The sequence below is a fragment of the Suncus etruscus genome, chromosome 17 (genome assembly GCF_024139225.1).
Source record: "Suncus etruscus isolate mSunEtr1 chromosome 17, mSunEtr1.pri.cur, whole genome shotgun sequence".
Taxonomy (NCBI): Eukaryota; Metazoa; Chordata; class Mammalia; order Eulipotyphla; family Soricidae; genus Suncus; species Suncus etruscus.
Genome location: NC_064864.1, coordinates 65,428,817 through 65,455,506, shown reverse-complemented (window position 1 = coordinate 65,455,506; position 26,690 = coordinate 65,428,817). Strand labels below are relative to the sequence as shown.

The window sequence follows — 26,690 nt, the reverse complement described above, 5'->3', positions numbered from 1 at the left end:
GACTGTGGGGATCTCAGCCCAGCCCCCCAACTGCTCCTGGCCTAGAGGTCCCCATCCCCACTCATCTAGGGGAGACCGGCTCCCTTGCACCTAACTCAGGCTTCAGAGTAATTTGGACAGCTCAGCTGTACTGACCCCACCAGCACAACCCTAGTCTCTAGTACCTCCTCCTTCTCCCCCGACCCCCAACTCTGGGGACCAGTAGGGAGGACCACCAGGGCCAAGCTGATTCTATCTGACACAGCCGGGGGATCGAGGGCAGAGACTTCTCTGCTTGGGACAGGCTCTAGCTCCTGCCCCCTCCCCCCAGGGCCAAACCAGTAAGGGCAGGTGCAGCTCTGGTTCCTGGTTCCACTCTGAGCCTATGAGCATCAGCTCAGGTGCTCCCTCATTCCCCACCCCACTGCCCCCAAACTGAATTCAGAAGGTCCAAGCAGCTCAGCTCTGCACATCTGTGGTGTCCCTGGGTTCTGCTTGCTAATGCCCAGCCACCACACGAACCCTAGGTCAGCTCCAACACAGGGCCCTGGCTCATTGGCTGGCAAGGAGTCCTCCCCGCCCCGCCATGACATCACCACCTTGCCACTCAGCCTTGGGTTCCACAACCAGGACAAGCTCAGCCAAGAAGAGTCTCTGAGTCCTGGGGCCTACCTAGACCCCTCCCTGTGATGACACCTATCACTGTCCCCTTCTATGACACTTGGAGCACCCACTCTCCACTGAACACTTCACTCAGATTCACCTTGTTTGATCTACTTCACAGTTTTCACAAGGGTGGGCAGAAGTAGGCTCAGAGAAAGAAGTTCCAGGTCACACAGTCAGTTTGGGAATGGGAAGGTGAGACTCAGGCTTCACCCACAGCTCGTTCCACCCAGAATGCTCAGTTGGTGGAGTTTGGCCTTGAAGAGGAAGCTCTGGAGGGGGACTGCGGGGGACTGCGGGGCGCAGCAGGCTAAGGGCCTGCAAGGACTCAGCAGTTCTGCAAACACTGTACAGAGCTGGGGCATGCACCACCCCCCGCCCTGCCCCCCAACACAGAGGCTAATGGCCAACATATGCTTCGCCTCAACATAGGAAAACATCCCACGGAGACCTCGGGCTCATTAGCACTGGTGCCGTCAGTGGACAAAAGGTCGGCCCAGGAGACTGTCCGCTCTATCTCCAGACGCAAGCACTTAGGGCTTAATGATGTGTATGTTTTCCTATGTGGGCGGCTGACATTCCCCACGTAAACCAGTCGCAATTGCCCAATTCGGACAGACTCAGCCTTCAGGAAGTGCTGAGTGGGGGGCACTAGGGGGTTCCTGTCCTTCTCCACAAGGGCTGCCTTGGGGGTTGACCTGCCCATCTATACCAGAGTGGATTCAGTTGTTTCTTGGGGGGAAGGGACTTGTGTCTTCTCCAGGATGGGCAGGGGGGAGGGGCCCTCTCATACATAGTCAGACCCTGGCTACCCCTGACCCTTCCCAAGGGGATGTGCGTCAGCTGTGGGGGAAGAGCAATGGGAGGTGGGGATTAGAGGTCTGAGGGTGAGGGGCATAGGGGCAGGCCTCCTGTAGGAGCCAGGCTAGAGACAGCCATGGCCCCTTGCGGGGAGTTTTCCCAGGAATTCAGGCTTCTGTTGCTTGCCTCAAACAAGGCCCACAGTGGGGTCAACTGTCCCAGGGCCAGAGATGTGGGAGCTGAGCCAGAGAGAGCTATCTGGGGAGCAGGGGTGTTGCTCATTGCTGACCTAACAGAACAGAGCACAGGGCAGTGGGTGCTATGCCCCTACTCTGGACAGAAGCTACTCAGTATCAAGCAGAGGTTCTGACCCAGGCGGCTGCCCTGTTTCCACCCTTCTCAGGCACCGGATGACTGTTCCTGTCACATAGTAGGTGTCCGATGCAGCTGCCTGCTGAGTAAATGTGTCTGTGCAAAGGCGCCGTCATGGAGAATGACACCTTCCCTGGGCCATCTGGTCTACTCGTGCCGCAATGCCAATGGGGCCAATCTGATTTCTTAGGGAGTCTCTCAGCAGGGCTGCAGCACTTGGGGAACCATGGTTCAGCATGAAAGCCTCACTCCTGCCCTTCTGAGCCACCTTCACACACACCTCCACACCTCCTGGCCCACCTTGAGCACTGCCCCCCTCCCCAGTATGTGGCCAGGCAGGACCCTAAACAAGAATGAAAACAGAGGACACATGGTCAGCCAGATGGCAGGGCCTGGGGACAGTGCCAACTGAGGGTTCAAAGTACTGTGGTAGAAGCTGGAACAGAGCAAGTGGCCTTCCACAGCCCCAAGTTATTGTCCCAGTAGTTCTGTGAAAGTGATGCTCACCAGGCATCATCTCCGGTGAGAAGTACCATGATGCAGAGAAAACTTAACTGTGGGTCCCTTCCCCTGCACACTGGAAACGACAGATTATCCTAGATGAGGAGAGAACTGTCCAATATTAATGCTTCAGGACAACAGTGCTCTCAGAGGATGGGGTCTGAGTTTCCATGGCACCATCATTTCGGGATCTTTTCTCCTTCCTGGCAGATATACTCCCATGTTACTTTGGGGCTGTGGGTACACCCAGGGACAGTGTTCAGGGGTCACTCCTGGTGGTATGGGGGACCACATAGTCCTGGGGCTTGAACCTGGGGCACTGGCAGCCAAGACAAGTGCTTGACCCCTGGAGCTTCCTTCCCACTGTTCTCTCGTGGGCCCCTAGGGGGACACAGGGTCCAGCTCAAGCCTCCCCACTGCCATCAAGGGGAAGATGGAGCCTGACTCTGCTGAACTTTCTAGAACTTTCTAGAAACCTGAGTCTGGGTAACCCTGGGGTGTGGAGGCTTTTCTTCATTAGTGGAGAAGACAGGAGGTCACCCCTTTAGAAATATCGCACATTCTTCCTAGGACCAGATTCCCTCATGCTGCAGACATGGAACACCAATGGCCATTCCTGCACCCCATAGGGTCCCCTAAATGAGCATCTCTTGCATACCTGGAGAACCCCAAAGGAGGGTCAAGGGGTGGGATGGGAGTCCATGCTCTGCATGGCACAGCTGGCTCTCAGGACCAGGCCCTGGGACCCTCTTGGGGAGAGATCTGAACCCCACAACTCCATGCAGATCAGACACAGCCTTGGATAGGTCATCTCAAGCAGGGATGAAAAGGAAGGATGCAGATTGTTCTTGCCAAAGGCTGTGCCAGGGCAGGGTGAGCCCAGGTTCTACCTTCTGCCATCTCCCAGAACCACCCAATACCCTCCTATCATGATGATTGCAATCCTGTTTCAGTATGAAACTGAGGAGGAGACAGCTTGGCCTTGGAAGCTTCATAGCAGACCTGGGAGGGCCCTAGATCCAGAATGTGCGACCAATGCATCCCTTTCCTAACTTCTGGTTCAGCAAGGTCAAATCTGTGGTCAATTCATGCTGCACCATGAATGACACAGCACAGGCCACATAACCACACTGTGGCCCATCTGGGGCAGGGCAGGAGTCATCATCAGGAGCCGGTGACTGATGCCAAGACCTGACCACTCAGAAACGAGAGCCGGAAGAGGACACATGTGTACGTGTGTGTTAAGTACGAAGGTGGACTAGAAGAGCGTCCAGTACTGTGACACAGGAGCCACAGTGACCTTGCAGCCTCCTGGAAAGAAACCCAGCAGTGGGGCCTGGGGAATATGCAGAGGGCTGAGCTTAGGTTTGTCCGTGGGAGGTCCTGTCCCTCCCTGCACTGCCTGGGTACTGTGTCCTGCAAGTCCCAAATATGTCCATAGAAGTAGCTTCTGAGCACTGATGGGCGTGAGCCCATAATAACCAAGACCTCAGGCGAGGGCCAAAATCTGGCTTGGCGAGAAAGATGGTAATCTGGAGAGCAGTGATAGTGGCCACTAAAAGCACAGAGACACCAGGGCCAGGTAGTAATAGATTTTTTTTGTTTGTTTGTTTTTTGGGCCACACCTGCCAGTGCTCAGGGGTTACTCCTGGCTGTCTGCTCAGAAATAGCTCCTGGCAGGCACGGGGGACCATATGGGACACCGGGATTTGAACCAACCACCTTTGGTCCTGGATCGGCTGCTTGCAAGGCAAACACCGCTGTGCTATCTCTCCGGGCCCAGTAATAGATTTTTCACAGTGAACAAGGCACCCCAACTCCAACTGGCTCACTAGTCAGAGGGACCCCACAGCAGGGACAGCCTCAGATCTCAGCCTGTGGGGCACCCCCTTTGCTTCTCCTTGCTCCACCTGGGAAGTGAATTCAGGGTGACTCTGAGGAACTTTGGTGGTGATGACACGAAGAAAGATGAAAGGCTCAGGAATCCTGCCAGCAACTCTCAATGTGACTTGTGTCGTGTCTTCCCTGAAACGAGCTGTTTTAACCGATTCTCAGGGCTACTTCAGTGCTATTCATTAAGTTCAACCATGACTGCCACCCAGTTTTTATCACACCTAAGGGAAACTGTGCCTATAAAGCCACAACTCTCCTTTCCTGTCCTGCTGCAAGCCCTATCAGACTCTCATCTACTTTGTCATTTCTTCATTGACACGTTTTGTACAGATGGAATCATACAGGATGTGGCCTTAAAGTTGACTTTCCAGCACTGTCCATGTGTGTCCGTATTATGCCAAGGGGAAACTTCATTCATTCCCACTTAGGGCCACACTGTGTTTATGATGTTTGATTCATTCCTGTGTGGAAGGACCCATGAGTGTCTCTACCCCTTGGTGATGGTGAACAAATGAACATGTGCAGGCCAGTTTCTGAGCCCATTTCTCAAGTTAAGACCTTGAGGCCTAGAAACTGCCGATCAAAGAGGCTGAGATAAAGGTTTGAAGCAGAGGGAAGCAGTAGGCGCTAAATTAATACTCTTTCTCCATTTCTGTCATGAACAAAGACATCCACAAGACCGTCTCTGCTTTAATGAGCTTGGACACCTCATGGCATAATTTCCAGGCCAGGTCGCCTTTGCCCTGCTCGGTGGACACAGCAAACAGGCGCGGCTCTGAGACACGTACTGGCCCCAAGAATGAGGCCTCCAAGGAATTCAAGCCCAGCTGCAGGCCAACCACGGTGGGAAGAAGAACACAGAGTCAAAAAATTCCTTGTGGGGTCATTCTCCCTGGGCTGTTAGCGAGTCGGGGCTGCAGAAAGCCTAGCCAGGAATGTTCCAGTCTCCTTTCCAAGCCCTGTGGCCCTGGGGGTCCAGCCCCTCTTTTGGGCCTCAGTTACTTCATGCAGGAAATGAGGAGCCGGGCGGAGCTTGGGGGGTTTGAAAGCTGGTAACGTGTAGATAAAATGAGCGCCTTTGAGCCAGGACTGGGTATGGGGAGGTTGGTCAAGGTAATTCGGACCACCATTCCAGTCAACTACCACAGCTCTTCAAGCCTGGCTTCTGGAAATTTGTAGCTAAAACTGAGTGCCCAAGCCTAGGTGACCCGAGAGGTCCTTCAATGCCCTGGGACCACCCTTGGAAAACTGGAGGCACAGAACCCAAGGACAGGATCCCTTGCCCTTTCCCCAAATTCCAGAGTTTCTTCTAGTGGCCACAGCACAATGGGGGATGGGAGGTCGCAGGGGCAGCCGAAGGGCGGGTCTTCCTGTCTGGAAACAGATATGAGCCTTGGCAGCTTTGTTTCCTTCTCTACCTCCTTGCCAAGGGATCCCGGGTCATGCAGAAGCCCCCAAAAGAGATGAGAAAGGCCGGGAGTAAGTCCCATGAGAGGCTATCTGAAAAGCACAGATTCATATCTCAGCTCCCGTGGCCCTGGTCCAAACCTGTGTGAGTCTGAGCAAGTTGCATAACTTCTCTGTGCCTGAGCTGCCTGTCCCTGACAGGGCTAAAGTAGGCAGTGGCTGAGGTGAAGACCGAGGGCAGGCAGTGCTGTCAGGCACAAGGTGGAGGCGTTTCTGGGCCACCCTGGGGAGGAGGCACCAGGAAGAGCAGGAAGACTCTAGCTCAGACTGACTTGATTTCTGCTGACTCCTGCCCTGGACCCCCAGGTGACCGCCCCCGCCCCAAACCATTTCCCATCCTCAGAGAGCCAGTCAGCAGCCCCCAGAATACAGAGTTCCAGGCAAGCTGGGATTGCTCAACAAAGCCCACTATCGGGTGAGGACAAACACGAGTCCATTTGATTGAAATCTGAGCCTGGCTGCTCCCCCAAATGCATGGTGGTGACCCCGCCCCTGCTCCTCACCCATGCCGCTTGAGAAAAAAATCTCAGAAAGTTCCTTCTCAGACTTTTCTTCTCAGCCTTCTGGTGTGCTCCAGTCTGCCCGTAGGAAGTGGCGGGAAGTGGGACAAATGCCCTCAATCCCTCCAATCCCCCAACCAGATCCGCTCTGGAGGGGTCCACTGAGTCACTGAGCACAAGAAGAATGGGCTGGGACCAGACAGGGTGAGCCAGTCCAGTGAGAAGAAAGATGGAGTTGGTTGGGTGGGTGGGGGGCTGTTCACCGGAAGAGTAAGAGGTAGTCACTCGAGTCACCCAAAATCCATGTCCTGGCTGCCCTGGAGACCCTAGGTAGTGGCTGAGCTAACCATTAAGCAGCCTTCTTCCCCCCTCCCCATGCCCCCATGAAGCTCACAGGTGCAGCCTCAGGCCCCAGAAATGGAGATTTGGGCTTAAGCCTGATTTCTAGTCCTTTCTACCAGGCAGTGATTCTCTTAGGATTTTCCACTGGGGAAGAACACAACAGAGCATAGAGCGTTTGTGGAAGCAGGCATCCCTCTGTCCCCCTCTGGCCTGGGAAACTAAGAAGACAGGGCTGGGTCAAGTCTCCACTTGCTAAATGCACCTCTATAGTCCTAGTTCAGTCCTTTCAGTTGGCAAAAAGGGGCAAAGTTGGAGTGTGAGGCCAGTTTCTCCAGTTTTTTTTTTTTTTCCTGGTGGTGGTATAGCAGGTCAGGACTGCACCCAAGAGTGCTTGGGAGAACCCTGCAGTGCCAGGGCTGAACCCAGGCTCTGGTCTGACTCTTATCGTTCTGTCTTATCAACGATGTTCAGTACTGGCTTTCCAGGCATGCCTAAGAAGCCAGGGGTGTAACTAGACAAGCAGATTTCAATGGGAACATTATATGCACCGTCCGCTTAAGGCCCGTGATGAGGCTCTGATAACGGACTCACAACCTCCTGAGCACTGCTTTTTTAGGACCCCATAAATCAGATGGGGAAACTGAAGCTCTACTGGGAGCTCATAAGGAAGAAGAAATACCAAGCTGGCTCCCAGGCTCCGTGGGGCAGGAAGGGGGTGGACACTCCACAACAGGCTCAGAGGAGGAACTCAAAATCATTATTTCCTTTCATCAGAGCACTTGACTATAAAAGGAGGCTGCGTTTCCAGTTCCCAGGGCCAAAGAGCATTTGGAAGAGATGGCTGTTGGCAGAACCACTCAGGGTAATTTCCCCTGAGCAAGAGGAGATTTCCAGGGCTCGCTGGGCCATTGTTGACTGCAACAGGCCACTAGCATCCCTGAAGGATCAGAACAGGATCCAGCAAGGAATGTCCCCTCAGAGCCTGTGGGCAGCCCAGCATCCTGCTATAGAGGTAGAGATGTCTCATGGGATTAGAGATGCCAGGGAGCCTGGATGCCCCATGGCCCCTAGGGTGACCCTGCCTGGCCTGTGCATCCTCTTTAACCCACAGACACTCCCTAGTAGACCCACCACACACAAAGAAGCTATCCTTGCAGGTTCAGGGAGGAGAGTGGGACAGTTCAGAGATGGCACGGCTGGTCCTGGCACACCCTGACCGGATTTTGCCATGGACACCTTCTTCCCAAGATTCCCATGGCTGCTTCTGCTTGTTGTTATCATCCCAAGTTCCCTTCATGTGGCCAAAGCATTATACGAGACAGTGTAAGGCACTCCAAGTCCCAGGGACTCCTGTGTCACCTCCCCAGGTCCCCCCATACTTAGGGTTCAGTCCTCAGCCTCAGTACCCTTGGGGTGGCAGCTTTCCTGGGCACCCTACTAGACTCTCTCAGACTGTGCCGTGGGAATGCGCCAAGGCTGAGAGCAGTTCCCAGCAGTGAACTGGACTGTGGCATCCAGGTCACCATCGGGGGCGACCCAGGTGGTCTCCAGCCCTGCTCAGGAAATACCCAAAATACCTCCAGACCCTTCAATTGGCCATCAGGGGTCAGATGCTACCCAAGGTGGGCAACAGGACAGCGAATGGGGCACTTGCCTTGCATGTAGTCGACCCAGGTTCCATCCCAGGCCTCCCATACCTCATGAGTCTTCAGGAGTAATTCCTGAGAGGAGAGTCAGGAATAAGTTCTGAGCACCACTGGATGTGGCCTGAAAAAAAACAGCTGCTGCCCAAGAGGATTACCCTGGACTTGAACCCCAGCCAGCAATTCTCTGCTGTGACTAAACCAGCAAAACATAAAAAGTGATGGGGCCTGAGCCAGAATTGATCTGGTTTTGGTCTCCAGCACCCCATATGGCACCCGGGGAACCCCCAGGAGTGATACCTGAGTGTAGAGCCACAGGTAACCCCTGAGACCAAAAAGAAGAAAAGAGGGGGTAGCCTTGCACATGGCTGCCCATACATTCCCAAGGCCATTATCTGAGGGGGACTAAAAGTAGGCAATGGCTCTAAGTGGGGTGTACTTGGAGCTGACATGGGCCAGCAGCATCTGAGATCCTATAGTCACATCCTCATGTTACCAGAAGCTACAGACCCCTCAAATTCAGATCCCATATCCCCTCAAATGTGGGTCCAGACCCCTCAGCTGCTGTTCTGTGCAGATCTGATCCTGGCAACCATGGGGTAAACACGACTTTCTGGCTCTCATCTCACTGTGGCTGCACGCGCAGGAGGCATCATGCCCACTGCGGGCACTTGGCCAGGGGTGGAACTGCCCTTGGGAGACCCACCCGGGCAGGGTGAGGCTCCTTTGAGCTCAGGACGCCTGACTGTGCTGGGCGTTGCCGCTGCTCTGAGCTGGATCCAGGAGATCAATCAGACCAGCCTGTCGCCTCCTCGTGCGTCAGAGGCTGGGGCTGGGCAGGACGGGCCTGCTGAGACGTGCCCCCCACTGGCCGCCTCCCACCAACAGCCTCCATAGCAAGCAGGGACTCAGAGGAAGCAATGACCCTGCGGGCTCTCCAGCTCCCTGCAGAGTGCTCAGTGCTCACAGGAGCTCCTGGGATGGAAGCCAGAGAGAAGTGTGAGTGTGACAGGGTGGGTCAGGGATGCCCAGCAGGCGGGGGAGACTTAGGGGAGCCCCAAAGACCCACCAACTGGCCCCTGCAGAAGCAGAAGACACTGTTCTCTGAGAACAAGAAAACAAGCTCTGCCAGGAAGGGCTGACCTTGAGTGGAGCATGCAAAGACAATAGCTGGTGGGCTAAGCACCACCAGGATCCCTGTGGCCCGAGCTAAGAATCTTCAGGCTTGGCTTACAGACCTCAAGGGACTTCTAAACCCCAACATGAAAACTTACAAAGATGGACCATCTCAGACAAGGGAGAGAGAGCTAAGATTATGGAGTGCAGACAATGATACCTCGTGACGCTGAGTCTGTGTGTGCCAGAGGCTGGAGCCATCCTAGTATCCTGTGGCCCCCAAGGTCCTGAGCCATGAGTAGCCTCTGATCCACTGCACTATCACTCAGGCCCCTGAGCATCACAAGAAAGGGAAATTGAGGCCTGTTAAGGACACACTTGGGGGCCACACCTGGTGCTAGTCACCTGGCTCTGCACTCAAAAATTACTCCTGGTAGGCTTGGGGGACCATATGGGATGCCTGATATCGAACCTGGGTTAACCTACACAAAGCAAATGCCCTACCCATTGTGTTATAGCTTTACCCTCCCTGCCCAACACTGCAAGTGCCAACATGACTTCAAGGCCTCCATTTCTTTCTAAGAGCCTCCCCTGATACCAGTTCTCTGAACTGCCCTTTCCCTTGGGCAGGACTCAACCCTGGCTTCACCTCGCCTGCCCAGAGCTGATTGAGGGCCCCAGGGGAAAAGGGGGGTGAGCCCCAAGTTGCTGACTTCCTCTCCTTCCCAGCCTGGACCAACAGCCTGAACCCTACACGAGGGTTAAGAATTCTGGTCCCACATCCGGTGCCCAAGTCCCCCATTCAAGACCCCTATCCCTTCTGCCAGAATGGCTTCTTTCTTACCTTTGGGGTGAGGTACTTGGTCATAATCTCCTTCCCTTTCTCTCCCAGCTTCTCATCTGGCGTAACTTCATATTCTGCCTAGAACAGGAATGAAAGGAAAGAACAATGACGTGTGCTCAGGTGCTTCTCAGAGTCCAGAAGCTTGGAGGCATGTAGAGAAGAATTGGGGCATCCAGGTAACTGCTCCCCTTTTACAATCAGGCAGGAAAACAGGCCCATAGTGGGGGTAAAATGGACCAGTCCCTGACATGCAGTTCTGCCTCCTGGCATCTGCAAAGGAGATGGGATGCAAACATGCATGCTAGGGCTCCACGTCAAATGATAAGGATCCCTCCTACTCAGTCCTGAAGGCCAGACCTCTGGGTAGCCACAGCTACCCAGAGGAGACCAGCAGAAGGAAGCAGGAAATAAGAGATTTAGATTTAGACCTTAGATACCCCCCACCTCCAGTTTCACAAGCTGCCTGGTAGTTTGTGATAAAAACAAATGCAGAGGGAAAACAGCTGAGGACATACCGGACACAGGATACAGAGCCAATAATGACTCTGAAAACAATTGTTGGGCTGAAGAGACAGTAGAGCAGGGAGGGCACTGGCCTTGCATGTGGCCAACCTAGATTTAATCCCTGTCACTACTAGCAGTGGTCCCTGAGTGTAGTCACAGAAAGTTCTGAGCACAGCTCTGCTCCCCCCACCATACCCCTTTTCCAGAAAATCCAACCTCTGCAGCAGGGAGCAAAGTCCAGTTAAAACCCAGGGAAGAGGAAGCTGAGCAGTTTTCATCCAAAGGAAGTGGATCCCTGTCCCGGCATCCCCACTGCTCCTCAGTGACAGGCTAATAGGGAAGTGATGGCTTCACAATGACCATTTGGCTCATGGGGCTCTCAGGGACATGGTGCTTCTGGGTGGAAATCATCCCTTCTGTGAGCAGGGCTGGCCCCAAGGGCTCAGCCACACCAGGAATGGACAGTGGCCTCGGTGCTTCCCTGGGCCACAGCATCAAAGCCTCCCTGCAGAGGCCATTTCCTCTCTGGGTCGGGCTGGACCCTGACGCTTCTCCTTCCTGATCTCCTTCTCCTCCTCCTTCCTTCCTTGTTGTAAGATGTTGGTCCCCAGACCAACTGCAGTGCTCAAAGCTGGTGGTACCTCCACACTTGGCTGAGTCTTGCATCCCTCTAGTTGCGGGCCTTGCACACATCCCACTGGCCCTGCTTGCTGTGCAGTGCCAAAGCACCAGCTCTTGAGACTTGCCACCTCCTGGACATAGTGCTTGCAGCTCTGGTTTGTTTTCTAAGTCTTGTAGCCTGCTGGGGGAATACACGCTTCCTTCCATGTTGCTCACACACACACCTAGGTGCATTAAATCACTGGAAGTAGCTGGAAAATCACTCAGGATTCCGTGGTTCATGGACTGCCAAGCTGCTCTGAGCATGTGTGACACCGGGGATTTGAACCTGGGACTATTTACTTGCAACAAGCACTTTCCTCTGGCTCAGGCACCGATGACATAATCTTTGATTTCTCCACATTATTTCAAGAGAGATCTTGGCTCTTTCTTCTGCATTTTATCTCATTAAATGTTTTCCTCTGTTCCCCTGAGCTGACACACATGTGTGTATACATACTGCCCTCCCCTGTGGAGGAAGCACACCAAGCAATGAGCACAGGATGGTCTGGCTGTTCTCAGCTTATAGATGACAGGAGTGAAAGGTTAGACAACCATTTCCTGTCCTTGTGAACAAGCAAGAAATGGGGAGGAGCAGGGAGGGGCTGTACTAAAATATAACTGGGGTGAATGTTCTAGAACACAACTGGGGTGAACGTTCTGAAACACGACTGGGGTAAATGTTCTAAACACAACTGACCGTTTCCCTGGGGTCCAGAGCATTACCCCTGGTCTGCTGCTTTGGAACCTGATATGGTCACCATGGGAATTGCTCCAGGCCCCCTGGATATAGGGTGAACCCCAGCAGTCATCCCTCAGCTACCCATAGCGCCTGCATTTGCTCTGTCCCCAGATGCAGCCGTGTCGGCAGCTGTTTAACCAGGACTCGCTGCTGGGCCTCAGGAACTGGTCGAAAATATTATTGCTCTGGGTACTAAAACCCACGCTCAGAAAAATAACATCACTTTCAGGCTGGCTGCCCCGGTGGGGCTGCCATGCCACAGGGAGGCGGCTGGGAGCACGCGGGGACAGGCAGCCCCAGCCCAGCTCAAAAGGCCTTTCTTTGGGAGTCCACGTCAGGTCACCGCAACCTGAAGAGCATTGGTGTGGGGAGGCAGCCAAGCGCGGACGGCGGCCAGCTGGGCCTCCTGCCCTGATTAAGTCACCCCAAGTGACAGCCCGTTTCCGCAAAGACCCTCCCAAAGCTGTGATCCCTGGAATGAGGCCAAGGGTCCAGCCTGGTGGAGCTGAGCCTCAGGAACAGGGGGGCCACCTGGGACCATGCTGCAGCAGTGGCAACAGACACCAGCAGTAAAGGAGAAACCAGACTGGACCTGGGATTCACATCAGGACAGTGGCCATGAGGAACAACCTTGAAGGCTCTCTCTGTCTTCCAAATTGGAGTGGGATGGGGGCTGGCCTGGTACCCTCAAACCTGAAGTTCACTTTCACATGCTCTCTAGAGTGCCCTCTGGCCCTGCACACAAGCCAAGGGGCCCCCACAAGTCACCAGCAGCTATCCCAGTTTTAGGTCATGGAGCTGCCACTCTGCCTTGATGGATGCCCAATGCACGAGTGAGGCCTTTGCAGGGAGGCAACTGGACAGGCTGAGCTCCAGGTACAAAGAATGGTCCTCAACAGGGCCATTGTGGCCCCTCACCCAACACTGCTTCTTCTCAGGCTGTGCTCAAGCTCCCTCTAGTTCAGAAGGTGCCTGTGAAAACACATCCTGTCTGGGGGTCCCTTTCCATTCCCCCAAGAGATAAATAACAACAGGCCAGTGAGGCCTGAGGTCCAATTATGGCCGTAGGTCTGTGTAGCCTCCACACACCTCAAGGTCACTTCCAGGTCCCTGGAGGCTGGGTTGATGGTTAATGAGGCCTCCCCATCCAGGTTTCTGGAACATCCGGAGTCTTCAGCTTTCCCAGGCCCCATAACCGTGGGGACAGTGATGTGCCTGGTTGACAACACCACTGGAAAAGATTGTCCAGGAGAAACACTAGCCCCTCCCTCTTTGGCCGCAGTGTCTGGATGTGCTGACTGTGAGGGCTGCAGCCTGCCTCATGCCTCCCTGGGCTGCAGGGCTTGGAATGAAGGTGGAACCCAGTATGGGACTTGGTGCAGAGCGATGGCTGTGACCCGAGCTTGTAAAAATTGTTATTATTAGGGGCTGGAGAGATAGCATGGAGGTAGGGCGTTTGCCTTGCATGCAGAAGAACAGTGGTTCGAATTTCAGCATCCCATATGGTCCCCTGAGCCTGCCAGGAGCGATTTCTGAGCATAGAGCCAGGAGTAACCCCTGAGCACTTCCAGGTGTGACCCAAAAAAACTAAAAAACTAAAAACAAAAAAACAAAAAATTATTATTATTATTATTGATGTTGAAGTGCTCAAGGAGCCTGGGAACTATCTGTGTTAAGACTTGGTCTGGCTGTGTGGATTCATGATTCAGTACTAAGGCCTAGCAGCACCAGAGACCACCAAGGCCACACCTGGATGTGCTTGAGGGCCGATACAGTGTCAGAAATGAAACCTGGGGTGGAGAGCATACAAAGCATCGCTCCAGCATCCTCACATAAGATTGGAGTATGCTTTGGGTCCTCTACAGCAGTGCTCATGGGCTACTCTTGGATTGGTGCCCCAGGGTCACATTTGGCAGTACTGGGGAGATAAGTATGGGACTACTGCATGCAAAACTCTGTTTGCTCGGGGGTCACTCCTGGCAGGGGGGGGCACCTCTGGCCCCATATACACACCTGACAGGACTGACAAGAAAAGACCCAGAAAAATGCAAACAAGCATATGCACACAGACTCACATGTGTATACACACTAATGCACATGCACATACATGCAATACAACAAACATATATGTGTGTACATGTGCTATTACACACAAACACGAGTACACCCTTGTTCATACATACAAACAAATGCACAGACACATCTGGAAATGGCAGGATCACACTCTGCAGTGTCAGCCCAGGGCCACTTGGGGAGGCCTTCCAGGGGTCCTCAAACTTTTTAAACAGGGGGCCTTCAGACTGTTGGAGGGCCAGATTATAGTCAAAACAAAAATTATGAACAAATTTCTATGCACACTGCATATATCTTATTTAGAAGTGAAGAAACAAAATGGGAATAAATGCAATATGTGGCCTGCGGGCCATAGTTTGAGGACCATTGCCTTAGACCCACTCAGCCAGCTCTGCAGGTTGCTGGGAAGATCCTCCTGCAGCTTCAAGCTCATCTCTACCTCCTACTTCATGTGCCTCTGGTCTAGTTTCTCTTCTGTTTGTTCATCTGTTTGTTGGGGCCACACCCAGCGATACTCAAGGCATCCCCCTGACTCTGTGCTCAAAGATCACTCCTACTTGCTTGGGGACCATATGAGGTGGCAGGGATTGAACCTCAGTTGACCTCGTGCAAGGCCCACGTACCTGACCCACGACACTCTCTCACTTGACGGCAGCTTCTCTTCTGGATAAGGTGCCATCCCGGACCACAGGGACCCCTGGGAATGCCTACCCCCAGCAAGCACTTACCACCGAGTCCAGAAACTGAATGTATCGCTCCAGCCCTCGTCTGGTTTCGCAGAACTGCCGGAAGAGCAGCCTCCCGATGGGCTGCTTGTCACACAGGCTGCAGTAATCCCTGTCTGGGGACAACAAAGATGGGCTGAAACCCAGGCCCATGCCTAAAGCCAGTGCCCTGGATGGACATGGCTAGACACTGCCCATCTCTGAGGTCAAGGTCAGTGGGAGGAAGCCAAGGGCAGCTTCACTCCCCCACCCCCTCCCTGACTTCTCTGTGGAGCTGCCATGGTTCCAGGGTGCCTCACCTTGCTTTGTGGGGCTCTGAGAACGGAGGTAAAGGGAAACCCTGACACACTCCACAGAGAACCTTACTTGCATGAGACCTGAACTGGAGCTCAGCATTCCCTAAAGGAGTCTCCCCTGAAAGGATTTTTTCCCCCCAGAGGTCAAATTTGGAACTATTCACTGGCACAAATGAGCCCTGATTCCTGGTTCCTTCTTGGACTCTCCAGTGAGCCTAGCACCGGTGTCTAGACTTGATTTGCCCTGGAAAAGGGGCTGTCTACACTGTCCGAAGCAGATGGTTCACCAAGAGCTAACAGACACTTAACCCGCCTGCACAAGGTGGGGAGAGCGGGAGGTGGGTCGAGCTCTTACAGAGCTAGATTCTTTGTGTTAGAGCAGAGGGATTCAACTGACAGTGCGAAAGGTCACAGGGTGAATGCAGGTCCCTGTCAACAGCAGGGTCAGGGATGGGTCTACAGATCCCAGGACAGAGGGAGAACCCGTCTTCTGCTCCTGTCCCAGCCTCTGCCCCCACAAACAGAAGGCACAGAAGGGGCCTCCTGCCGAACTCCAGCTTCATTCCATCTGGGCAGAGAAGCCCCGCACAGGCCGTGATCAGAGCCCAGGGCCTGTCACTTCCAGGATCAATTACGAGATTTCATGGGCCATATTGTGGATCTGTATGGGTCCATCCAACAGGATTTGCTCGCTCCATATGGTGCTGGCTGTCAGTGTGGAAACAGCAACCAGAATGTGATTTCGGAACAGTCTTGTCAGCGCCTCACACAGCATTCCCAGCTCACAGCCCACCCAGGAAAGGAGAGACCAGCATCACTGACCAGGAGTCAGTTTAGGCCAGGAGCAGCTCAGAGGGCTGAGTAAGGGAGGATGCATGCAGGAGCCCGGAACTCTGGTCTCTGCACCTCAGGGTGTCCCAAGGAAAATCAAACACAATATTTGCAGACCCTTTAGATATGGAGGGTGAGGGCCTGGATTACAGCAGGGAGGTTGCTTGCCTGGCACACGGCCGATCAGGATTCAATCCCCAGCATCCCATATTGTCCCGTGAGCCTGCCAGGAGTGAGCACAGAGCCAGAAGTAACCACTGAGCACCACTAGGTATGCCCCAAAAGCAAAACAAAGAAACAACAACAAAAACCACAGAGAAAGACATAGAAGATGAGGTCATGGGGCCGGAGAGATAGCAGGGAGGTAGGGTGTTTGCCTTGCATGCAGAAAGACAGTGGTTCGAATCCCAGCATCCCATGTGGTCCCCTGAGCCTGCCAGGGACGATTTCTGAGCATAGAGCCAGGAGTAGCCCCTGAGTGCTGCCAGATGTGACCCAAAACAAACAAACAAACAAAACCAAAAAAATATAAGATGAGGTCATGGGAGGAAGAACATGAATTGAGTGAGGACCTCTGTGACAGGAGAGACACAAATCCATTCTCTTAAGGCATCAACATTAAGTGCGGAGGCTTCTGGAAAGTTAGTGAAGCTGCAGATGAAGGCCTTAGGGACCCTTTCTGGTGGGTTCCTCAGAAGTCAACACTCTGTGGAAGTGCAGCATATGGGGCTTGGGAGGGTCCCCCCACAGCCCTCTGAGGACAGCCAGGAAGGACAAGGGTATGGGTGGTTCTCTTGACCCCATCCTCCACTTCTCAGGGGCCCAAGGACTCTGAGCACACACATACATGCTCATACAGGCATGCCACACACTTTCACACATATGCTCACAACATGCTAAAACATGCACACATCACAGCCACACCATACACAATATTCTATATCCCAAAACCAAGTTACACACAACACATAAAACACATACATAGACACCACACACAAAACACTAAATAAACACCGCCCATAGACATACTACACACAGCACATATCACACACTATACTTTGCATAGCACACACTACATATACACTCTGCAGATTCACACTTCACAGAATACACAATGCATGAAGTTCACACAATGAATATACTCCACACACACTACACACAAGACTCAGCACACACTACCTGCTATATACACCACACACGCCCACACACGCTCTCTTCTAAAACATGAACTTTTTGCTGTGCTCTCTGTGCCTGCTGGTCTTTTCCTCCAAATCAAGCGACTGGAAGAAAAGACATGAGAGGCCTCAGACCCCCTGGACCACATTCCCACTTCTTCTACTCAACGCACAGTGCTTCAAGCTCTCAGGTTGGGGGTCTGCTTCATCCATGAAGAATATTCTAGTGGCCAGAGCAATAGCACATTGGTAAGGTGTTTGCCTTTTACACGGCTATCATAGGACAGACCCTGGTTGGAATGCTGGCATCCCATACGGTCCCCCAGGCATGCCAGGAGCAACTTCTGAACACAGAGCCAGGTGTGACTTCTGAGATCCGCCGGGTGTGAATCCCTCCCCGCCCCCAAAAATAAAAGAAATATTCTAGAGAGGATTCTCAAGAAGAGAATTTTCCACAATTTCTCGCTCACACCCTGACAAGTCCAAGGTCAGTCACAGAGGAACTGACAAGACCAAGAATGAGTGTATGATGGTCCAGGAAAGTTCCAACTAAAATCTGCTCCGAGGATGGTGTTTGAAGGATTTAGAAGATTCCATGATACAAGCCTGGCCTTGCACAGGTGATCTGAGGTGACGCACATGCACTCCCACATACCTGTCCTAAAGGGCAGAGAGGGCGAGGTCAACGCCAACCTTCCTGAGTCAGGGAGGCAGAGATGATGTGATACCATCCAGAACTGGGCTTGGTTGTCACCAGGCCAGCAGGTTCTCCTGAGCAACTGCCCTTTCAGCTCAGTCAAGGATCCCTGTGGATAAAATATCTGGTCCCTGAATTCCTGTGAATGCGTTGGGAGAGAGGGTACTCTGACAGGAGAACCCAGAAGGCGCTCCAGCCCCGTGCTGGGTCAAGCCAGCAGTTTCCCACCTCAGAGAAGTGTCCGCACCTCTGCCCTCACCTGGCTCAGAACCTCAAGGAGCGTTATCTGCTGTGCGTGTCTCTCCAGAGGCTCTAACATGCCACGGTGCCTCCATCCCTCTGCCAAGGCCCCACCCCCTCAGGGGAATCAGAGGGCATAAGTGGGCCCTGAATCAGCTGTCAGATGAGCACTTGTTCTGCCTTAGCGTATAGCAGGACAGTCAGTGAGGGCCTTCACTTCCAGGAAGAACCAGGAGGCTCACCCTAGAAAGAGGCGTGTGGGTTGCATCCTCCATTACAACTGAGGCATTTCCCCAAGAGACCCTGGGATCAAGACTGACGCCTTCCTTCCTTCCTTACCTCCCTCCCTCCCTCTTCCCCTCCTTCCTTCCTTCTCCCTCCCTCCCTCTCTCCCTCCCTCCTTCCTTCCTTCCTTCCTTGACACCTGGCAATGCTCAGGAGTTACTCCTTGCTCTCTGCTCAGGAATCACTCCTGGTAGGCTCAGGGGCCATATGGGATGTCAGGGATTTAACCCGGTTGGTCGCATGCAAAGCAAACACCCTACCCACTGTGTTATCACTCCAGCCTCCACATCCAGCTTCTGTCTGAGAGAATCTTACAGTTTACCCCAAGCAGACAGACCCCAAGAACTCAGAAACAGGTATGATGGCATCAACGAAGAGAAATATAGGGCATCATAGCTTGGTCTGCCAGGACATGAACATGCCAGGACATGCTCTTGGGTATACAGGTAGCCAACCCCAGGGTTCCAGTTGCTTGGACCCATTTCTGAGATGCCAAGTCAGGCTGATGCCCACCCAGTCAGCGCCTGGGGAACTAGACTCATGGGGAGTGAAACCCACTGAGGCCTGTTTGCTCTGTGGCCCCAGGCTCTCTCCTTGAACTTGTGCCAACCCAGTCATGGCTCCATTTCAGATATAAGAAAAAAAGAAACGCAAAAAGAAATGCAGCTACCTAAGGAAATGGAAATGAACAGTGCGGTCCTCTACAAATGAAACCATGGTTCTAGGGATTCCTGAGACCACCCATAACTCAGAAGTGGGGCTTGAATTATTGGTTTTCATTTTCTTTATCAAGGTCTAACTAAAATGCCAGGATTTGGGGGGGGGGGGTTGGGCCACACTCGGCACACTCAGGGGTTACTCCTGGCTCTGGGCTCAGAAATTGCTCCTGGGGGCCGGAGAGATAGCATAGGGGTAGGGTGTTTACCTTGCAAGTAGCTGATCCAGGACAGACGGTGGTTCAAATCCTGGCATCCCATATGGTCCCTCTAAGCCTGCCAGGAGCAATTTCTGAGAACAGAGCCAGGAGTAATCCCTGAGCTCCATCAAATCTGACCCAAAAACTAAACAAAAGTAAAAAGAAGAAAAAAAGAGGGGCCGGAGCGGTGGCGCAAGCAGTAAGGCATCTGTCTTGTCACGCTAGCCCCCGGCATCCCATATGGTCCCGAAAGCCAGGAGCAATTTCTGAGCGCATAGCCAGGAGTAACCCTGAGGGTCACCGGGTGTGGCCCAAAATTGAAGAAAGAAAAGAAAGAGACAGAAAGAGAGGAAGGAAGGAAGGAAGGAAGGAAGGAAGGAAGGAAGGAAGGAAGGAAGGAAGGAAGGAAGGAAGGAAGGAAGGAAGGAAGGAAGGAAGGAAGGAAGAGGAGCCGAAGAGACAACATGGAGGCAGGTGTTTGCCTTTTATGCAGAAGAACAGTGGTTCGAATCCCAGCATCCCATCTCTAAGCCTGCCAGGAGCGATTTCTGAGCATAGAGCCAGGAGAAACCCCTGAGCGCTGCTGGGTGTGACCCTCCCAAAACAAAAACAAAAACAAAAACAAACAAAAAAACAAAGAAGGAAGAGAAAGGAAGAGCCATCCTTTCTCCCTTCCTCCTTCCCATCCTTTTTCCCCTCCTCTCCCATTCTCACTTTCTTCCTCCCTTCCCTTCTCTCTTTTTTTCCCTCGCTCTTTTCTTCCTTTCTCCCTTCCATTCTACCTTCCCACTGTCTTCCTTTCTACTTTCCTTCCTTCCTCCGTTTATTCCACCTTTTCTTCCTCCCTTTGTTTTGTTTATTTCTGCCACACTGCAGTGTTCAGGGGCTCTTTCCTTAGGGGCTGTCACTCCTGGAGACACTTGGAGAACCAGGTGGTACTGAGGGTCAACCTTAGCTCATAAAGTTACTTCTCCATTTCACACCAGAAGGAAGGAAGGAAGGAAGGAAGGAAGGAAGGAAGGAAGGAAGGAAGGAAGGAAGGAAGGAAGGAAGGAAGGAAGGAAGGAAGGAAGGAAGGAAGGAAGGAAGGAAGGAAGGATCGCTTCTGGCAGGCTCGGGAACCATATGGGATGCAGGAGATAGAACCCAGGTTCGTCCCAGGTCGGCTTCATGCAAGGCAAACGCCCTACTGCTGTGCTATCACTCTGGCTTCAAATGCCAGTACTTTTTCTTTTCTTTCATTTATATATTTATTTTGGTTTTAGGGCCACACCCGGCGGTGCTCAGGGGTTACTCTTGGCTCGATGCTTACAAATTACTCCTGGCAGGCTTGGGAGAGGGAACTTGATGAGATACTGAGGATTAAACCTGGGTAGACCACTACCCTCCCTGCTGCTGTTTTTACTTTTGTTGTTGTTTTTGGTTTTGTTTTTGTGTGTGGGTAAAAATGGAGGGGGTACCTGCAAGGTTGCAAAAGACATTTCTGAAAACAAATTCCAGGAGCTGGAGCAGGTACAGGCCACAAGCATGTCACACCACCCTCCTCCCTCAGACTGCCCTCCTCCGGGTCTAAAACAGTAAACAGAAAAGGGATTTGGAAACAGCTTTCTCTTAAAATTTTTTTTAATTTTTCCTTGCCCTAGCTGGAATCAACAATCTGGACGTTAGCTGGGAGGAAAAAACCCTGTGGTGGGAGAAGGAAGATAGCATGGAGATAAGAGCCTTTCCTAGGGAGGAGTCGCCTGGGCCAAGTGAAACATTTGGTGTTTGGTTAGCAACAGCTAAGTGGGTCCTATTGCTTCAAGAAAGCTGCTTTTACGGGACTGAAAATGACAGACCACAGGATGCCCCAACACGCCCCGCCCAGGTCCCCCTTGGCCCCTGCTCCTGGAGTCCCAGTGCCCTTCACCTTGGTGTTCATTTTTCCTTGGTGTCTAGCACTTATTACCGCAGAGTTGAACCTATTATATGGGGGTCCCACAAAGGTCAGTGGTGCCTAGACAGCCATATATAAAAACTACTGACTTGGCCTGTGGCGCTGGAGTGGGAGGAGAGGGGAGGAAGGGCGGTGTCACACATGGAGAGGGAAATATTCGAGAGGAAAGGGTTGGGAAATGTGCTATGGGGGTCCAGGGAAGCTGCTACTACCAGGTTTTCAGTGTTGGGAGATCAAACTCAGGGCCTCATGCATGTAAAGCAAGGGCTAACCATTGAGTCACCACCTAGGCCCCCGGATTACCTCTTAGTTGAGGGTTCAAATCTCTGGCTTCAACTCACTGAATCCTGTGAGCCCCCCCCGGGTGTCTAGGAAAGGAACAGACGCTGAGTTGGACAGGATGCCGGTAACTGTGGGCAGTCACAGGACCCCCAGAGCCAGCAGTGCCTTAGTTACTCCCCAGGCTTGGAAGTGCCATGTCAGCTGGCCGAGGGGCCACACGAGTGGGCGGAGAAGTGTGGGGAGAGCAGATCCACTCAGACACTATGTCACGGTGGGGAGAGCACCGTGGTTAGGGCCTACATGAAAGATCCCATCACTAGCTCAGAGACTCTGCTGTTGCCCGATAAATGGGGATGCCACGGGTCCCAGAAGGAGGCCAACCTTTAGTAGACACAAGCCACATGCAGGGCTGGAGATAGGGCAAGGTTAAGTAGGCCACATACATGCTCTGCATGAGACCAAGCCTGGTTCCATGTCTAGCATCATGTATGATCCCCTGAGCACTGTCAAGTAGAGTCCCTGAGCATCACCGGATGGACCTAAGCCCCATGCTCCTTCCCACCCTACTTGAAAAATAAAGCCATGGTCTAGAGTGACAGCATAGTAGATAGGGCATTTGTCTTACACGTGATCAATCAGAATTCAATCCCTGAATCCCAGTCCCAGGAGTGATTCCTAATTGCAGAGCCAGGAGTAACTTCCGGGTGTTGCTGGGTGTGGCCCAATAACAAAATACAAACAAACAATCCAAGCCAATGGGCCCAGAGCAATAGCACTGTGGGTAAGGTGCTTGCCTTGCATGCAGCAGCTCAGGTTCAGTCCCTTGCATCCCATAGGGTCCCCTGAGCCTATCGGGAGTGATTCCTGGGTGCAGAGCCAGGAGTAACCCTGAGCACTGCTGGGTGTGGCCCCCAATCCAAACAAACAAAGAAAAACCAACAAAGCCAAGTCATTGGTCTTGGAAGGTGGAGAGCATTGTCCATTGTCTGTCCCATGTCTGTCCCTGTGTCCGGAAGCTTAGTGTCTTCCTTCCTCTTTGCACATGCTGAGATGAGCGGCCCAGGGCACCCAGACAGGCCTGGACACAGTGCCCACAGCTGCCCGATACCATGGCCGGCTGTCCCATACAACACTGTGTGCTAATCCCAGAATGGAGGGGTTTGTACACGGGAACAGGCCCTGCCCTGACCCCCAACATAGCTCTGCACATAAGTCGCATGGGGCTGTAGAAAGGGTGGGCCTTTGGGAGGGGCAAGTTCTAGTCAGAAGGACAACCAGGGAAACCTGCCCAAGGGGGAAACTGAGGTCGAGGAAGCAGGGACCAGCTCATGTTCACCTCCTGGATCAAGGTGAAAGGGATCCAACACACCACCCAGAGTGCTATCCAGCACAGAGGCTGGCAAACTGGCTCCTGAAGCTGGCAGGGGACCCCAGGAAGTGGTGTCTTGCCTGGTGTCTCCTTCAGATCAAGGGCCTGTCTCTGCATGGAGCCAAGTCTCAGCTTGTCATCACCTTAAGGCAGAAAGCAAAGGGGTTCCTGGCACGTTCACAAACTCCCAGTAAAGAAGAAACCACAGTTGGGGAGACGCCCCCTTCCTGCTACACCCCACCATCTTCGTCATACCCCATCATCCCCGCTGCAGATGCTGGGGTAAAGACAGCGCCACTGTCGTCTCTTCCTACCCTCCCTCCTGCTTCCACACCTGCAAATCCAGGACTGGGCTCAGGTTGCTCTGGGCTGCACCTTTGCACTGCTCTGATTCTCTCGGGTCCCCTCAGGGGTCTTGTGACAATTCACGGAGGGTGGGTTGAAGAAAAGACAAGGCACTCAAGAATGCCACTGAGGGCAACTCCCGGTTCTAGCTGAGCTGAGACAGTGACCTGCCGTGGCAGTTGTTTGTTTTTCATAACTCTGTGCCAAGGACAGCGTGCAGATGACTGAAATTGGAATCTCTGATGCTTAGTGGCTTCTCCTCCTGAGCACCTGCATGGCGAGAGGCTGGCACCATGCCTGAGGCTGTGTCCAGGCTACGGGCAGGAGGACCCTCAGCTCACACTGCCTCGAAAAGGCCACCCAGAGAGGGACTGGGAAAACAGCACAGGGCTTGCCTTTACATGCGACCAACCCTGGTAGTCCCCCAAGCACTACCAGGACTTATTCCTGAGCACTGAGCCAGGAGTAAGCCTTGAGTACTGCTAGGTGCCCTCCCACCCCAAACACCATTAAGACTTCTCAGGTACACACTGTGCAGCCTGGCCCATGATAAACCCTCAGTAAGTTCCAGTTGATTCCAAGGAGCATCTAACCCTGGCCCCTCTTGCCAAATCCCCTACACCTCCCGTCCTCACTGTCTACTCAGAGCAAGCACAGACACAGCCAATAAGGGGGTGCTGGACTCCAGCTCTGATGCTCAATCAGGAGAGCCTCAGCTTCTCCTGTGGGAAAGGTGTCGCTTCAAACATCACGTCCCCACTTGACCTCCTTTGGCCCGACATCCCAGTGTCCTCCCATAACCCTTGCACAGAGGATGCTTCCCGGGAGGAGTGAAGGCCCTGGTTCGCCAAGGACACGTGTGCACTTCATTTTTTGGGGGGGATGAGAGGGGTATACCTGGCAGTGCTCAGGGCTGACTCCTGGCTCTGCACTTGGGACTTACTTCTGCCAGAGATGGAAGCCAGGTCAGCTATGTGCAAGGCAAACACCCTCCCCTCCCATTGTGCTATTGCTCCAGCCCCAACTCAGGTTCCCATCTAAAGATGATGACAAGACAATGCAGAGCGTTTTTCCTTCTGGTGCAAGTAGAATCCCCTGCAAGGGAGTTTCAGTAAGAGTCAGTTTGGATGTTGGAAGCTTCTGAGATCAACAGAACTGTTTTTGCTGCGTATGACCCAAAAAATAAACACTCTGTTCCAGGAACTGGATGCAGCACGCTGGGAACCACATTTGTTTTCCCAGGATACAGGGGTTGAGTAAAACTACACTTGTCTGGCCACATCAGGCTCCAGGGCCTCAGGGCTGGCCCAGGACTGGGGGCCATGTGGGACCTTGAGAGAGACCTGGATCATCTCTGAGCTCAGGCTATAGCTACAGACAGGTTTCACAGGACTGCCTGCAAATGCCTCTTTTTTTTTTTTTTTTTTTCAAATATCAACTTCCTTCTCTCAATGTTCCTGCGCTGATGGTCACAGAGCAGAGACTCGGACAGCCTGCAGCTGGCACCTGCACTTGCCAAGGGTAGAGGCTGCCTTTCCCTTCCCAGCTTCCCTGAGTACGCAGCACCCCAGCTTCGAACCCAGCTTCCAATGCCTCTCCACCACTTTGGACACTTCATGCATATGACCTTTATCCCGTGATGACCTCTGCCATCTGCTTGGGGAGTGGGAGGTTGATGGGTCTCAGCTTGGAGATGGCATACCTACTTTTTTCTGCTTCGAATGGTTTTCCAGTGCCCAGGAAGCAGGCGGGCACATAGTAGATTTGACTCAGTGAAGGGGAGCAAAAGGATGAAGGAAGAGTTGGGTTGGCTGAACAGGACTCAGTTCCAGTCATGATGACAATTAGGCAGTTGGGGGGGGGGGGTCACAGAGGCCATAACTGGGAAGTATGTGTGGGTGTCTGCTCATTTGGGACTGCCCTGCTTGGGTCCAACAGCAGAGCAAATGCATGCATGTGGCTAGCTTCTGGTACCTCTGCTCTCTGACTCTCACTTCATGCTGTCCCTCAAGGACAAGGCACAATCCCGGGCCCTGCCCAGCCATACAGGGGAAAAACTGGAGCCTGAATCTAAATGTGGGTCTCAAGTACTGGGGTGGCCGAAACACCCGCTCACCAGGGTTCGGGGGGAGGGGGGCTGAACGGGGTGGCAGTATCTCTCTTGGAAAGAGGCAAGTTTTCCAGCAGAGATCGCATAGGAACTGGGCAGGGTGGTGACCGGTGACAGGTGGAGAGGGAACCAGACCCTGGTGTGCAAGGAAACACACCCTAAATCGTAATAGTGGGTACAGCTGACCTGAGTATGGCCGACTCTGAGCACGGTACGGCTGAGTTTCTCCGTTCTGGCCGAGTCTGTACATGCAAACAGAGCATCGAAGGACTCTAGAGAGGGATATGAGCCCACAGTGACCCACTGGTCCAGTCTGCTCTCTCTTCCTGCTCAAAGAGGGCTTGCCCAGGGCACAGATCCTCAAACAGCAAAGGGGTGTGGCTGACCCCATTTCCTGCCTTCTGGGATCCACCCTCAAAGCAAACAAGGCCCTCATCCCAGATTACCAAACAAATATTTGTATTGCCCTTGGCCCTTCTGTTTTCCTCACAGCCCGGGTACTTCCAGGACAAAAGTGATGTGAGGAGAAAACGTTTTCCAAGGGCACCTATGTCACCAACCACATCTACAGCTGCACCGTGGGAGCCAATACTACAGCAGAGAGGCAAACAGGGGTTTAATTCCCAGCATTCCATGTGGCCAAAGAGTCTGTCACCCCAAAAACAATAATGATAATGCTGGGGTGCATTATGAATAATGTTCAGACAGTATTATTTATGAGGTAATAGTAATATGCATATAATAATAATTAATGTCTGTATAATAATGTTCAGACAGTGGCAGGTAGCTGGCCTGTTGTGTAGGCTGGATGCCCACATTTCTGAGGAGCAGCAGCTTTCCTGGCCAACTCCTCTCACTCTCTGCAGCCCTCCAGGCCTTCATGGCAGAGATTGGGGTGGGGAGGGAACACAACACTCTCTGATCTGCCTGAGCCTTTTCCAGGAAAGCCTGGATTTGGCGTTTTCATTAAAAACTAATATGGATTTTCTATTTCAGGATCAGAAAGTCTCACAGTGTTGCCAAGGAGAAGCGCTGCAGGACCCACTTAAAAGATAACCCCGAAGCCGCTGTGATTAGCATATTAATAGCAATTAGATTTCCAGCACCCCTGGAAGCAGCTTGCCAGCCTCTTCACTGTGCTTTTTGCCAGGAGGTGGTTGCAGAATCTGTCTACTCAGCCCATGTGGGCACTAAGCAGAGGTGCAGAAGAAAGCAGTGAAATGGGAGGCCTGGGGAGGGGCGAGCTGCAGGGTCCTTGGGCAAAAGTCAGGTCTGTCAGCTGGAAAGTGGCGCAGAAAGAAGTTCGGTTGAAAATGATTCCCCCAACAAGACCCTGGTGCAGATGAGAGGGAAAGTGATATGCATGAAACCCCTTCCATAACA

At 52.9% G+C, this 26,690-nt stretch overlaps 1 protein-coding gene across 1 annotated transcript in view; it reads right to left on the bottom strand.

Moving 5' to 3' along the window:
- Positions 1-26,690, bottom strand: part of GRK5 (G protein-coupled receptor kinase 5) — a 133,582-nt gene that overhangs the window by 15,718 nt on the left and 91,174 nt on the right. Inside the window, exons 3-4 of the mRNA XM_049764467.1 lie at positions 14,829-14,941; positions 10,122-10,199 (exon numbers count right to left, since the gene is read on the bottom strand). Of these exons, the coding sequence (XP_049620424.1) occupies positions 10,122-10,199; positions 14,829-14,941 (191 nt within the window). The remainder of the gene's footprint in view (positions 1-10,121; positions 10,200-14,828; positions 14,942-26,690) is intronic.